This window comes from Melanerpes formicivorus, unplaced genomic scaffold (assembly GCF_026170545.1).
Source record: "Melanerpes formicivorus ecotype bairdi unplaced genomic scaffold, bMelFor1.0.p_v2 SCAF_10, whole genome shotgun sequence".
Taxonomy (NCBI): Eukaryota; Metazoa; Chordata; class Aves; order Piciformes; family Picidae; genus Melanerpes; species Melanerpes formicivorus.
The window spans coordinates 12,261,617-12,277,904 of record NW_027142362.1 but is presented as its reverse complement, the minus strand read 5'-3'; the positions used below and the strand labels follow the sequence as shown (position 1 = coordinate 12,277,904).

General features: G+C 42.8%; 1 protein-coding gene across 1 annotated transcript in view; it reads left to right on the top strand.

Moving 5' to 3' along the window:
* Window positions 1–7,910: 7,910 nt before the first annotated feature.
* Window positions 7,911–16,288, top strand: part of PDE8A (phosphodiesterase 8A) — a 153,887-nt gene continuing 145,509 nt past the window's right edge. Inside the window, exon 1 of the mRNA XM_068143699.1 lies at window positions 7,911–8,248. Coding sequence (XP_067999800.1) covers window positions 8,183–8,248 — 66 coding nt within the window. The 5' untranslated portion in view covers window positions 7,911–8,182. The remainder of the gene's footprint in view (window positions 8,249–16,288) is intronic.

The window sequence follows — 16,288 nt, the reverse complement described above, 5'->3', positions numbered from 1 at the left end:
CTAAAGTGATGTCTAAATGCTTGTGCTTGGCATGAGGTATCACAAGGTACAGCTGAAACCATTAAAAACTCAATGTTATTAATATGTTTTCCTATTTGAAATCCACTTTTTCTCACAATTTAAAGTTTCTAATGTCTTATTTGTGATACTCATTTGAAGAGCAGTTTCAAGAATCAGTATCACTTTCCTAACTAGGAATTTTGTTGGTTTTACTTAGGTGAAGTTAATACACAGATTAGCTGGAATTCATCCCTTTCTATACCAGTGTAGGCAAACTGAATTCTGTTTAAAAAATTCTGGGTATAGGCTCAGAGGATCATAAATGTTATTTTTCCATCCATACAAGAGATTGTGTTTAGAAAAGGATATTATTCAGTCCCAGATTTAGCTGCCAAAAGTCTGGCTTTATGCCACTGGTATGCTTCTGAAGTTGTTTGATGGGTTTGTCAGGGTTTTTATGGTTGGGGGGGTGGGTGTTGTTTGTTTGTTTTGTTTTCAAGTAATACGAGTTCTTTTACCTAATCCATGGAGTTTTCAACTGGTTTGAGAATAGTCTTGTCTCTTAAGTCATCATTCCTTCAGGCAGAGGAGTTGTCCTACAGGAGCAGATGCTTTCTGTTCAATTTCAGTAGTAGTGTCAGAATACATATTGGAAGGACATGCTAGCAGAAATACACTGCCATGAGGAAGTGTTATTACTGCCTTCTTGGGACAGAGGGTCTGGTTAATACTTTTGAGACCTTCTCACACCTGTCTCCTTCACTTAAATTGAGTTAGGTAATCTGTTGCCATGTAAGTTAAAAGGGAACCACACTTAGGTACTCCAGGAGGTATTGTTAGGGTGGCGCCCACAAAACAGACAGCAACAGCAATGTGGATTTATTGCAATTACTCTGCTCTCCTGACATGTTGAAATTACAGGTTTGGACGTTCAGTCAGGAGTACACCACTGCACAACCAGTTAAGCTAGCTATATAGAGGTGGACCAAAATGTGCACCCAATCACTCAGAAAGCGAAAGTCTCCCCATGGGTACCCAAAGTACAGACACTCACCTAAAGGAGCTTGAGGACTCCTTAGGTGAGGTCCCAGTCTAAGGGGATAGGATTTGACTTCCAGTCTGCTTGCTGTGTGGAGACTAGTTCTCTCAAATGTCTCTGTAGTGGGACTCTATTTATAGCCTGTCGAAGGTGCACTGTAGTGCATTTGTTAATTAGTTGGAGATCTGAGTCTTCCAAGCAACACAAAAGCAGACGCACCAATTAATATCTGTGAGGCCTAGCAAGCCTTGGCCTTTTGCAGACTTTTTGTGTTTGTCAGGGCTGTTATACCTGCCACAGGTATAGTGATGGTTAAACAGTAAGTGCCTGGAAACTGCTCCAGCTTGCAAAAGTGCTGAAGACTATTTAGGAACCGTGTGGGATCAAGCAGCACAAGACCATGGGGGTCACTTAGATAACTTTAAGCACTGCCTGTGTGAGACTGTTGAAGGCCAGGCAAGCATTCACAGAACAAACCTTAATCCCATGAAGTAAGGGAGGTGTTGGAAAGGGAATGACTTATGACTTATGGAAACCTCTTCCCAAAACCAGAGTCCTGCAGTGAGCTTGAAAGCCTGTTTGGTAATTTGCACAGAGTAATCACAGAATCACTAAGGCTGCTAAAGATCTTTAAGACCATCAAATCCAACCATAACTCAGCTACCATGACCACTAAACTATGTCCTGAAGCACCACATCTACATGCTTCTTGAACTCCTCCACGGATGGCAACTCCACCACCTCCTTGGGCAGCCTGTTCCAATGCCTCACCACTTTCTCAGTAAAGAAATATTTTCTAATTTCCAATCTAAGCCTCCCATGGCACAACTTAAACCCATTTCCTCTTATTCTATCACTAGTTACTTGGGAGAAGAGACCAACACCAGCCTCACCGCAACCTCCTTTCAGGTAGTTGTAGAGAGTAATAAGATCTCCCTTCAGCCCTCTCCAGACTAAACCCCAGCTCCCTCAGCTGCTCCTTGTATTACATGCCCTGCAAACCTCTCACCATCTTTGTTGCTCTTCTGATGGGGACTAATGCCCACTTGTTAGTCCACAATGATTTCCACTCATGCCAGGGCCTGGTCCCCTTCAGCCCATGGGGTTAAGGTCCCATATGCTAGATTTTGGGCAGTGTTGAGACCTCAGGAACGGTCCCATCTAGGACGAGTAAAGTTGCATCCTGAGAACAATGTCACACTTTAGGAAGTGCTGGCAAATCCCAACGACAGCAGCACTAGAGGGTGCTGCTGTGATGCCAGTAGCTTTCCTCCAGTTTATCCTAAGGGACGTTTTGGAACAATTTTTGTTTATTCATCTTGTTCTTGTTGACATTTTGATCAAAGTCAATGAAAACACCTCAAAATGTTTTTCAGCTGTAGGTGTTGCTTGTTTGATCACACATAAAGTACTATTTCTCAGCATCAAAATGTATGTATAGATACAAAAACAATTCTTGTGTGGTGCAAGGGCACGGTCAGTCATTTCCTTAAGCACTGGCTGTATTGTTTGGGCTTGTAGAGGGTGTCAGAAACTACATTTGGGCCAAATGAGGATTGATCTCTGCCTTTTGAAACTTCCTCCACACGGACTGAGCTCCACAAAAAGTGTATTGATGAAGGCAATTCTAAAACTATGGCCCAAAAGCCCTGGGGTCTTTTGCTTTAGCTCTGTCCTTGGGGGTTCAGTTATTTCTCACTCCCTACAGAAAACTAAGAGCAAATGGTATTTCATTCAGCTGCAATGCAGGTGAGATTTCTGTGAGTGATGTGGTTTATAACAGCCATTCCTGCTCACTCAGATTACTTTTCACAATATTTCCCTCTGTTAATGAAAATATACTGCTTGCTCCTAGAAATACAAAATGTATTTGGAAGAACTAAGAGTTAAGATGTACTAGAAGCTATTCACATTATCCTTAAGAAATCCAAGTCATTAGGATAAAATGCAATTTAGCTTTCTACAGAAATGGCAAGGGCTTGTGAATTGCACATTATTTCTTCTGCAAACTGCAATCTCATCTTGCTGGTACATCAGTGATGCACTTCTGAACATGAATTTAAATTCAAACGCAATCTGTCCTCTTTACTCTTTTCTTTATGTTACTTCTGACTCGGTAAGGCACTGAAATAACTAAGTGACCTGCTTGACGTTTATGGGGATGCTGGGTAGAGTTTGGCCCTAGCCAGCTGTGACACTGAGCTGCGTCCGAGAGAACTACAGCTCAGTGAGCCAGGCTCTGTTACACCGCTCATGTAAAAATGTTACCAGAACTGATGTTTGATTCCCCCTCCCCGCCCCTGCCCCCTGCAGTTGACTAGTGAAAAGTATAAGCACCACTGAGTGTGTGTTATCCAGGCAGTAAAATCACTTTTCCAAAAAAGAAAATAATAATTTTGTATGTACCATTACTTAACACTGTGTGATGTCAGTATGATGATCTTGAAGGTCTCTTCTAACCTGGTTTATTCTATTCCATTTATCTAATACTTTATAGTATTTGCTTTAGCACAGGCTTTCCTCTCAGGGGGGAAAATTGGTCAGTATGATGCTAAAACAGTGGGTTTTTTTTTTCTGCATTTGTGGGCTTGCTGTTCTCAAGAGTTATGAATTCTGAAGAACCAAGGAATTTTATACATCTGCCCTTCCTTTCTGGGCAAGAAAGTCTGAACCAAATGTCTCTGTTACTGTGGTGGCCTGGACTTTTCTTGGGAAAAGGAGCTGGTGTCTCATGTTGCAAGGTGCCAGAGGGAGTCCCTGAAAAGAAGTATGAAATGGGGGTGGCCATCTTGATTTGAAAAAGAAGGTAAGAAAAAAACTCATTCTTATATAAAGGAAAGGCCTGCTAAAAGACTCTCCTGCAGCACCTGACTCAAATTTGTTTTGAAGGGAGGGGGTCTCTCCAGCTGCTTCTCTCCAGTCCTATTTACAAAGCCCCTTTCCCCCTGAGAGCTCAAGTGCTGTCAGAAAGATAGTAAATTTAGTCACAAAAAGGAGACAGAAAAGAGCAAAAAAGAAGTTGCACAAACTGAGTTAACTTGACCATGGTGGAAAAGGAAATCAGATGACACAGAGGTAAGTAATCTGTCATTTATGTGTGTGTGTCTTGTACTTCAACCACATTGCTATTGTCTTTTCTATGTGCTCACTAATGTGTGGTAAATAGGACACTGGTCAAGAAGAGGCAGGGAAGAGGATTGCATCGGTTGTCTTTACCAATTGTTGGGCAATGATTTCACAATTGTACCTCATTTTCTTCATTGTGAAGCTAGGAGACAGGCTGTACTGCACAACTGCTGTCTGCAAACACCAGCCATTTAGATCCTGCCCCTGCTTGTGCTAAAAGATAAGCACTGTATGAAGCAAAATGAGATTTCTCTCCTAAACAAGAACAGTTTTATAATTGCCCAAACACTCAAGGTACTCCTAGCAAACAACAAAACCTAAACCCTTTGCAGTGTTCTCCAAGATGCTGTCATTTCTGTCATAACTTAGCCCCAGAGTTCAGCTGACAAATATTTTCTAACTGGAACAAACAGGTTTATTTCACATATTTTTCTCACAGCAGCCCTCACCCCTGCTTTGCAGCTGATCTTGAGAAGGATAAAAAAATTAAACCTTTGTTTAATCTTGACTAGTCATGTTAAAATTACCACGGGGGGTGTGGTGTGTCAACCTATTCTGATGTTTTTGCAGCAGCAGTGTACTACTGGCAGGTTAGGGCAGCTTCTATGGTGGGCAGCCTTATTAGGGCCTAAGTCAAAGGACTGTGGGGTCTGAGGTCTGAATTTATGCTTGCACCCACCGTGGTTTTGGCTGAACATATTGCTTGGTGAGTTATAAACAGCATTGAGGTGTTGCTAATGCCCCAGCATTGACAGGTTTGAGACAGCTTGGAATAAACCTGCCCATAGACTGAAAGCAAATGTGCCATCTCTACAGCACTGGAAGCTTCCCTCTGATGTGCTATCTTGCATGGGTCTTCTCAATGGCATAAGCTTGGCTGAGAGCCTTTTGCTCTGTAGCCTTTGTAGGACCTTTTCCATCTGCTTGCAGGGAATGCAAGCAGAGCCTGCAAGTAATATGGTGCAATTTCCTTAGGAAACAAAATGGGGAAAAGTTTTCAGCTTTCCCTGCTCTCCAGAAGAACTAACAGCAATTTCAGACATGTTCCTGATGCCTTCTACTTGCTTCTGCATTAGAAATGCAGAGAGCTGTTTTGCGTTTGTGGCCCCTCTCATTTAGCAGCCCCTTCTGTAAACGTGAAGAGGTGATTGTTCCTCCTGCTTGCTTCTGAAGGAGAGAAAGAAATGGCACCATTATGTGGTGGTGAAGCAAAAAAAGGAAACTGTTACCTAGCTGCAAAGACAGCTCTCACTTCCTGATCTCCCTCCTGGGCTGTACTTCAAAGCCATCTTTAGACCCATATGCACTTTCCCTTTTCTTTTTTCTCTTCTTTCCTTTCCTGATGGACATTGACATCAGGACTGCAGATGTGCAATGAACTGAAAGGTTTACTCTCTGGCTCAGTATTGCGGATAGATCTTCCAGCTGTAAGGCACCTTCTGACACGAGGAGGAGCTGTCACTCTTGTTTTACAGAGAAAAAATGTTGAGCTGCAGAGACAAATGTCTGGCCTGTCACTGCCCTACAAGTTAGTGACTAATCCATGGGGAGAGTCCTGATTTCCTAAATTAGTCTGGAGTAAACCAAGCTGTGGGCTGTCCTTCCTGTGATCTAACTCAACTCAGAACAGATGTCTAGCTTTCACTAAAGGTTGAAGCTGAACAACTTGTGAATTTGCTTCTCCACGGCAACCATAGGAAAGTTTCTCTTATATTATGCTGTGTCTGGCAAAACTATTTCCTTTGATTGCTATGTTTTAAATTAGGAAATGACCAATTCAAGATGAAAAAAACCTGTTAAAATTACTACCGCAGAATGTCACTAAAGCAGAAAATGTAGTATGGACACCTACGTGGATAATGAGATACAGACTTTTGCTTGCTATTTAATGGAAGCAAATGTCAGGAAGGTAGATTTTGCCTGCTCTTGAACATAGCTAGTATGCTACCACAAGGGTTACCTATGTGTCAGTAGAGAGAGATACAAGTTTGATAAGATATTTAGCATCTTCAGTGCACATTTCATGTGAAATAGCAGTGCTGGGTATTGCTAGTCTCAGAGCACCGGTGGATAAACTGAGGCAGAGAGCTTTTGATTTACCTCTCAAAAATCCAAGAATCAATGGCAAGTACAATCTAGGTTGCTGGCTTCCAAATCTGCACTCTACTCCTTTGCTTTACTGTCTCTCCATAAAGAGAGTTCTTATCTATTTCTCACATTTAACTTTATCTCTTACAAGTAAGCAATCAACAATGTGTACACCTGGTTCACAGTTAGACATACACTGCTCAGTACTTGAGGGCCTGTGCCTCTACCTTTCATAACCTAGATAGACACTTGTAGTTATTGGAAATTTTGTAAAGTGTCATCTCAAACTTCTTAAAGAGAAATATCTCATGCAATCCAATTTGATGAATGAAAAGAGGGGTATATAATCAAGCATGTGATCCTGAGCAAATGACTCGCACGATTCGTGCCTCACTGGCAGAAAGAGGTTTAAAAATCAGACCTCCATACCACTATTCTTGTAATGATGCTGCCAGTCTGAACATTTGATTAAAATATTTTGACAGCAGTAACTTTAATCTTTCTATGCAGTTGCCATAACAACAAAAAGCCCAAACCAAACAAAAAAACCCCCACCAACAACAAAACAAAGCAACAAAAAGAGATAAATTGTCTCTTGCCATAGAGATCTTTATGAATAATTACTCAGCAAGACAGGTTGCTTATTAGAGAGAAAAACTCCCTTTTCCAGGGTAGCCAGGGACCTGGGATTCCTGTTTTAGGGATTCTTAATGAGAGACCTTTCCCAAGTGGGCCAGGTGGCTGCACTAAAAATGAAGCCATGTGTGTCTTTAAATAGATGAGAGAGAGAGAAGAGAGATCACAGTCAGTTTTGAAATTTCAGGGCATCAGCTATCTGCAGTGGCACTGCCTGATACACACTGTAAACAGAACACAGAGGATCACTCTTTTGTTACCTATTTGTACTTATTGCAGCCCCTCTCTATAACATGCATGGTGTGTTTGGGTAGAAATGTCACTTTCTTGATTGAGCATGCTCCATTATGTATGTGGGAGCACCACACCATGAGGAAAAAATTCTTTTGCTTGAGGAAACTTCCTTAGGCAGCCTCATGGTATAGCCTGATTTGTATGGATTCTGGCAGGGGACCAAGGGCTGTTTTAAAAGTCTGTATAAAATATGAATGAATTTATAAAAGTGGAATTTTTTTAAGCTGACCATGTGGCACATGAAAGTCCTGCCAGCACCTGGCTGGGGGGCTCACGGCCTCTGTGGGAAGGGACTCTGCAGGGGTTACCCACCCAGCCTGCTGGGGCACACAAGTCTGCTCATCCTCAGGCAGACCTGCTCAGGCATTTGGTCCCAACAGCATTTGCAAACAGAGCTTTGTGGGTTAATATGTGGCCCATACCTGTCTGCTGAGAGCTTTACGTTAATCAAAATGAATGTATCTCCGCTCAGAACAATCAGCGTCCTGACATCTTCTTGGGCTTTTTTTCATCTAGTAAAAATGTTTATCTAGCCAAGCAATAAGCTGAATGTAAGTTGGCTTTATTACTGTAGTGACGTGGAATGGCTGGTTGCTGGGTGACCTTGCTTCTCATTTTATGGTCTAGGCCAGCTCTGGCAGCAGAGAGGTGTGGCCACGTATTGCACTCTGTTGTCAGGCTTCTGAGATGATCAGAGGTTCAGTGTCAGTTCTCCTATAGTCCGTGGGAAGCAGTAAATGTTTTCCATTTGTTGTGTGAAAACCTGAATCCACAAGGAAGGTCTGAGACAGGTAAACGCTTGACAAGAGCTAAGCTCTGTGAAATCCGGCGAGGAACCGGAATCTGCAACCTGGGATTAGACCAGTGACCATAAAACGGACTTGTGGCTTACTGCAGGGTTTTTGCAAACTGGGATACTAGAGCCTCCATGGTTTGGTTTTGCCCAGAGGGTGATTTAATGTTCCGCATTTGAAACCAAAGTTTTGCAACTAATCAGACATGGAAGAAAACGAAGCAGCAGATATTTTGGAAGCCAGCCCTGTCTCTAATGGTCCTTGGTGCAAGGTGAGGACTTTTTATTTTCCCCCCAGTTACAGAAAGTATTATCTCTCTCTGCTGTTTACAAGAGACTTCAGTAAACCATTGCCCTTGGATCAGACTGAACACAACCTCTGCATAAGCTTTTGTAAACAACTTCAGAAATTCCTTAGAGCAAGGTTGTACTAACACATTAGAAATAGAAATTAAATGGTAATGTGTGTGGTTAAGCGACTGTCATCCACCTCCCTGCAAGTATCAAATATCTGACTAACTACAGGTTCTGTGCTGTGGAAACTACCAAAATAGTTTTCTTAGGTGCTTGGAAAATCCAGAAACTTCTTTATAATTTTAGCAAAGCCACTGCATTAAGATTTGCAGGTCAAGCATGTTTAGTAAAACTGTGGCAAGCATAGGGTAAGATAAGCATTAACCTTGGGCAAACAAATTGACAGTTTAGCTACATGGAACTTGATGTTCAGCAGCAAGCCTCTCATGTTCTCCCAGAACTCACTCAGGAGCATGTAACCATCCTAATGGGTCAGATGTGCTTCTTGTCAAATCCCAAACAGCTATGTTCAGAGATTGTTTTCTGTTTGCTTGTGTTTGTAATTTGATCTCATGTAATAACATTGTCCTCAGCTCACATATAACCACAGTGGTAACTCTGACATCCTGTCTGAAAAAAACCCGTGTTGTTTCCTGTGCTTGAAGTTTGAAAGATTTCCAGTCTGGAGAGGTTAGCATGTTTATATTAATCTCCTGCTACATGAAATTAAATTATTAACATTCTTGGACCTAGGGATTCTACCTCCATTTTGGTTTCCTCACAAATACTGGGGATTTTTGCCTTCACAAATTCTGGAGGGGGCTGGTAGAAGTTTTGCTATTGCCTGTGTTGAGGCCAGGCTTTCAGTCCAGACATTTGTGCTTTGGAGAAAAAGTCTCTGGGAGATCACATCAGGAATGTGCCAGTTAAGATTTTAGCTCAGAGCTGCCTTTTCTTGGTAGGAGTTACTGGAAGTTAAGACAGGGAACTTAGGCAACTGTCATTCTGCAAAATAGCTAAGTGTTTGCTACCTGTTAAAAAATATTCTTAGTGACTACAGAAATGTATGTATCTGATTAAAACATGTTTGGTTTCAAAAACTGGCCAAAGGAAGAGAAACACAATCACAGACACAACGTCCTGTTGGAACTTCTGCATGGCATTGATTGCTTTGTACATCTCCTAGAGTACTGCCCAGACAGTTGTTCATATTAGAACTTAGGATCCTTCGCTTGAGCGTCTCCAACAATAACAAAAAAACAAACAAAACAAACCCTAACCAAAAACCAAACAAAAAACCACACCCCCCCCAACAAACAAAAAAAGCAAGCGTCACTGCTGCATCTTCTGTTCACTCTTTATCTTCTTGTTTATCCAGTTAAAAGGCAGCAACAAGCAACACTCAAAGAAACCCAACCCAAACAAAAAAATCAAAACAAAAAACCCCAAACCCCACCAAAACCTGGGATGAAACAATGACAGCAGTTTGTAAACACTGAGGCTGAAAATTATTCACCCCAAATATTTGGCAAGTGAGCAACAATAACAAAATATGTTCACAGAACTCGAGACGAGTTTGCAATCAAACAGTCTGTGTTTTCATAGCGTGTATTATTTATCTCAGAGCCTGATTTCTGGGGAGGTGGAGTTAGCAACTGATTTCTGGAAGTAGCATGGCTCTAGCAGGGGAGAGTACATCGAATAATAATGCGTACTCCCTCACAGCCTGAACGCTCACAGAGTAAGTGAGGTTTTACATCCTGTTGCTTCATGGTTCATAGGGTATGATTTTCTTTTTGTAAACCTGGGATTTTCTTGGTTTCACTTTAATAAAAAGGAAAAAAAAAAAAAGAAGTTGTGGGTTTGTTGTTGTTTTGTTTTCCCTGAGAAAATCTAGAGGAATTTTACAGTCTTAAAATGTATAGTTCTGTGTGATAGCACATTTTTCTCAGTAAGTACTGAGGAATAATATTTAGAATAGCTCATTAACCAGCCGTTCAGCTACTGCCTTCCCATTTTTTTTTTTTCAAGTGTAAATTTGTGTTTGCGAATGACTTTGCCTGCGTCGTGTTGTGGGTCCAACTGGTACTCATTAGAGCCCCTTTGTCGGCGTCGCAAAATGTTGCAACTGAAGATCCAACTACAAATATTTGCGTTCGTGTTCCCTATCTTAGTGTTTAAGTGAGCACAAGCTTGTTTCAAGACGCAAGTGCGAGTGTGTTGATGTTCTTTTATTTCTGTTTATTATAAAATCATAAAATATTGTCGTTTTCTGCAGCGCGGCTGGGGAGTGCCTCTGCTGTTACTCGGCACCGCGACGTGCATGCGGTCTGGCTCGCGCCAGTGCCAGCAGGGCCTTGCTTTCATAGAATTTTAAATGCACTTGTAGGCTTTTAAATACAAAGAAGCTGGTTAGCTATTAACTTGCAGAAATATCTGATTTTAAAGAACAGACGATTACAAAACAAACTGGATTTTCACCAGCTCCTGAAGGGCAAACAGTACACTGCATCTAGGGGGAGAGGGAATTTGGTCCTTGCGTTTCCCTGCAGTGTGTTTGTGTTGAAGCTTTTTCACTCTCGTAGTACTTGATGTAAATGTTAATGAGCACTCCGGGGGAAATGTGTTAACAAATGTACCTTTGACACAGGTCCACAGCTAAGCTTTGCTCTGTAGCTACAGGCTGGAAAGATTAGCTGGAGAAGTAGCTTGTGCTGCTTTTGAGGAAACTCCTCTAACACGAGTTTAGCAGAGCTTGCTGAATGCTTTGACTTTGCTGCTCTGTTGCAGCTCAGGCTTGTGCTTGCTGCTCTACAGAAGAGTTGCCAAGAAAAATGTGAGTGCTTGTAAGAAAAAGAGCAAACTCCTAAGAAAGGGATACTTCTAGTCATGAATGGGCTGCAAATAAGTCTGCCTGGGCTATGGCTTTCATGTGGTGAGGAAAAACCATCTTGACTTCGCACAAGCTTTGCAGCAGAAATGATCCCTCCTCCTCCTCCCTCAGCACTGATCTTGATTAGCAATAAATATGGGTGATAAAGTCATTACTGTAAGCTGTTAGAGTAGAAAGGTAACAGTAATGCATTCATAAACACATTTACCTCATCACTGCACTTCTTCCCCTTTCCACAAAGAGCAGGTCAGAGATTCAGAAATGGAAATCGTTTGGAGGATGGGATTTTTCAGCAGTGTTCAAACCTGCTTTAACTCATATTAATGTGCAGATGTTGTGTTAGTGTCTGGCCAGATTAATTCCTGGGCCTGCCATGACTTCTGTGAAAACCTATGCAAAACTATTTTTCAAGATTTGGCTTGTTCTGCTCTTCACTGCTGTGCAGTATCGAATCTTGATTTCTCCCTGATGAGAAATAGCTCATATTTTAGACTTATAGTGAGAGGAGTCCAAGGTTACTAACAGTTCTCTGGAAATGAGGTTAGTAACTTCAGCTCAGCCCTTGTGAGCCTTGTCTGGGGTTTGCACTAGCGATGGCAAACCCTGCTGGATGAGAGTGCCTGTGTCTTATGTAGCAAAGGGCATCACTGATGTTTGGAGTCCTCCCATTCCCTGGAGCAGAGTGTCCTGTGAAGGGTGCTGGTGTGGCTCTCAATTGCTGGTCTTGCACTGACATCCTCAGTGCAAGAAGCCTACCTCATACTTTTTTGCTTCATGGGAAATTATTTCTTTCTGGCTTTTATTGTCCTGTGGAGAGTTTCAAGCCTGTGAACTGACTGTTTTGGAGCTGACTTTTTGATTCTCAATGACTTCAGTAAGGAGAAGGAGGGTGGGAAAAATGTGGACTAGCATGTTTGAGGGGTGGGTGGCCCACAGAGCACAGTGTGAGACCCCTGGGCAAGCTTGACCCCTAAATCAGCTATGGAAAGGCACTGCTGCTTTCTGCTCGCCACATCTCCATGTTACAGGTTTGAAGCAGGCTGCTCAGAATGTACTTGGGCTGTGTGTCTCAGCTGTACCTTGGCTTTGTGGTGTGGAAGAGCCCAGGGATGGTTTTCTGGAAGAGGGCATTCATATGAGCACTTTTAATTTGAAGTGCAGGTGAAAGAAACACCAATCTGCACAGTGGGAAATCTCCTCGCTTTGCACTGCTGCTAGATAAATGTGGCCTTGACTGGGTAAAACATGTCCATGGGATGGAAGCCCTCTGGCACAGTACTGCAGGAGGACACTGCAGTGAGGAAGAGAGGTTTATTGTGTCATACTGCTCCTTTCCTTGCCTCTGCAGGGAGCCCCACCTAACCAAACAGTCCCCAGCTCTGTCTGCACAGTCCTGCTTGAATCTACTCAGCAGAGATGAGCCTGCAAAGGCACCCACCTCCCCACAATACAAGCGTGCTGTCGCTTCACTGACTACATGAGTCCCTCTCTGTGCATGGCTGGGTTTTTGGCTCATCCTTTCAGAAAGTGGTGGTAGAGCTCAGACCTGAGATACACTGGTTGGTACTGTGGATGGGTTTAAAAAAAAAAAATCTTATAAAGTGATGGGTTGAGTTAGAGCCTGGCCCTGCTCTTGCTGAAAAATTTGATGTGGGGGATGCTGGGCACTGGATTGCAGGCAGTTTGGCTCCCTGCAAACACTGATACCTGGCTTGCTTCCTCTGATGCAAGCTTTTTCTAAGGCCCATTTCTGCCCAAAGTGAAGTGTCTTCACCCAGGGCATGTGTGAAGCAGGGCTGTGTGGGCAATACTGAAGCCCCCATGGAGAGACATCTCCTTGCCTTGTGGGCTGTGTCACAGAATCACAGAATATACCTGGTTGGAAGAGACCTCAAAGATCGTAGAGTCCAACTCTTGACCCAGCACTGAAGGGTCAACACTAAACCACTTCCCTAAATGCCAGGGCACCTGAAAACCCCCAGGGATGGTAACTCCACCACTGCCCTGGGCAGAACATTCCAATGTTTGATAACCCTTTCAGGGAAGTATTTCCTAATATCCAGTCTAAACTACCCGTGGTGCAGCTTGTAACCATTTCCTCTAGTTCTGTTGCTTGTCATCAAGGAGAAGAGGCTGCCCCCTTTGTCTCTCCAACCTCCCTTTAGGAAGTTGTAGAGTGTGATAAGGTCTCTGTCTCTCCTCAACCCTCCTCTGGTCCTGGGAGGACATAGCATGTGACACCTCCAAATTCAGGCTGGGAGAGAGGTCATAACCAAACAGACTGCTTGCTTCTGTGACCCCTGGCAGTGGCAAAAGACAGAAGTAATTTTTATTACATCTATTCTTCCTTAAATATCCACCCCCACAAATGCAATTACTCTTCTCAGCTGTTATATTTCTGTTGGTTTCTGTACTCATAAATTCCAACAGGTCTAGGGAGGTTCTCCTCCCCTTCTACTCTGCCCTGGTGAGACCACACCTGGAATACTGTGTCCAGTTTTGGGCTCCCCAGTTCAAGAGACACAGGGATCTGCTGGAGAGAGTCCAATGGGGAACTATGAAAACAATCATGGGACCTGAATATCTCTCCTATGAAGAAAGACTGAGAAAGCTGGGGCTATTTAGTCTTGAGAAGAGAAGGCTGAGACTCTTACCAAAGTCTATAAATATCTGAGGGATGGATGTCAAGATGAAGGTGTCCAGTGACAGGACAAGGAACAATGGGTACAAGCTGGAACCCAGGAGGTTCTACCTCAACATAAGGAGACCCTTCCTTACAGTGAGGGTGATGGGGCACTGGAACAGGCTGTCCAAGGAGGTTGTGGAGTCTCCTCTGGAGACTTTCAAAACCTGCCTGGATGTGTTCCTGTGCAGCCTGCCATAGGATGCTGCTGTGGAAGGGGATTGGTCCCTTCCAAATCCTAACATTCTGTGATTCCTGTCTGCCAAAATTGAGCACAAATAGATATACCAGTCAGCAATGTCCAAGGCCATGTGAAAATTGAAGCATTAAAGACAAAAATTCCATCCACAATGTTACTATCTATCTGGCTGGCTTTCATTTTTGCTCTTTCTGTAAGTAATCCAATTCCTCATCCAGCCTGAGGTTAAAATTCAGGTCAAGACAAGTGCAAAATTCTGTCAGGTTTTGATAACTTATTTGTTGTCTAACTCGCCAACGATCTGGTTCTCACATTCTAACAATCTGATTACCCATCAAGAACTGGACTTGTGCCTTGTTGAATGATGCATCTTGCTTTAGTTGCTTAAAAGGAAAACATATAAGAAATGCAGAATTCTCGTTGACCCAATGACTGAAAGAAACATCACAGCATTCCTTAAATCAACATATGGCAATTTTCAGAACAAAATCTGAACAGCAGCCAGAATCTTACAAAGCAGGATGTGATACTATGGCCAAACGAAGACCTTGAATCTTCCCAGCCTAAACTGTAGGGATGAGAGGGGAGCTCTGCCTGGTGACATTAGCTTGTGTCTCAGAAAAGCTGCTTGTTCATGAACCTACCAGCTTTGCAGCCAGGAAATTTAATTATTGCTTCCACAGTAGCCTCACAGAGTACCCTCTGCATGAAATATGCATTCATACGTGATATGTCCCCTTTTTTTTCCCCTTCTTGTTTCCGCATATGGAGTTAAGGTTAATGTTCCATACACTGTGGACAAATAGTAGTTGCCATGGGTACCACAGCCTTGAATTTGCTGTCTCCTGAGTGATTAAATTCCCCACCTTAATTTTACTTTATTGGTTTATTTATGTAGCTCCTTATTTCCTTGGTTTGCTCTGTTTGAGAGAGGAAAGCAGGATGTTTCACAGGCCACTTGTATCTTCTCAGGGTTTCACATTTTGCACAGCAATTTTAGGGGAAATTGAGGGTATTTTTTTTCACAAGGTGCATCAAGCAGCAGGAAATACCCCAGAGTGACAGCCAGCATTGCAGACACTATGTGAGCTCCAGGCTCCGCCGTGGATTCCCTGGCTTTTTAAAGCCTCTGATACTGGGGAACCCACAGCCTCACTGGGGAGCCCACTCCAACACTGTTATAGCTTCAGCATTAGAGTGTTTCTTCCTACCATGCTATCTCTATGTTGTGTGAGCCCTCCTCCTCTTGTCCTGTCTGCGGGAGATATGGAGGAGAACTTTATCTGCTCTTCTTCACATGAGGCTAGTGCTGATAACAGGCAGAACGAGCAGTCAGCCTGCCTGTTGGGTTTCACACGGAGAATCTCTGTTGGAATCTGATGGGGTTTGAGAGGTTTTTATCTTAGGTCCTACAATAACAAAAGGGTTACATCTGTCTGATGAGATTTGGAGGCCTTTGCAACACTACTAGCTGCTGTCCCAGTGACTAGCAAACTGTCCAAGTGTTTAGGTTTATTCCATAACCCTAGCCCTCCAGAAAATGGCATAAACTAATATTGAGATTGGAACCACAAGCTATAAAAACATAGCTCTAGTTGGTAAGTAAAATGAATAAGTAGCTGTTAAATGCAAAATGAAAAGGCATAAAAGGACAGTTGGAGCTTTTGCTGTTTAATCTGAAGTGTTCTATAAATAAAGCTAGGTTGCTACATATTGACAAAATTGGTCACCCCTAATTTAAGTCATGTCATAGGCAGTGGAAAAAGTGTCCCATAGACCTGACTAATGTGGATAGAAATAGAGAGCAATTTGGAAAAGTAACGATATAATGCCAGCCTTGTGACTGCAGATCCTGCAAGGTGGACGTCAGTGCTGTCAGCTGAATAGTGCTTTCCTCCAACAACCGTTTATGGTGATTGAGGTCAATTAACTGGCACTGTTTACTTTGAAGCCACGATAATTAAAGCTAAGAGTGTCATCTGTGTTGTAATTAACATGCTCCTCTGCACCTAATTCATTCTGACAGTATAGATTAATGATGATAAATGACACACGAGGATTTATTGTGAGACAATTCTACAGGCTGCCTCAGACAAACACAGGAAGTGATTGTTAAGTTCAGGTTATTGTCCTGGTCTAATCGTGCGTTATTTTTCTTAGCTTTGTTTGGTAGTGAACCCATCCAAGGGCTTCATAAAGACTTACTTGTGGTCCCTCAGAGGCTGAGGCACGCTTGTAAACTG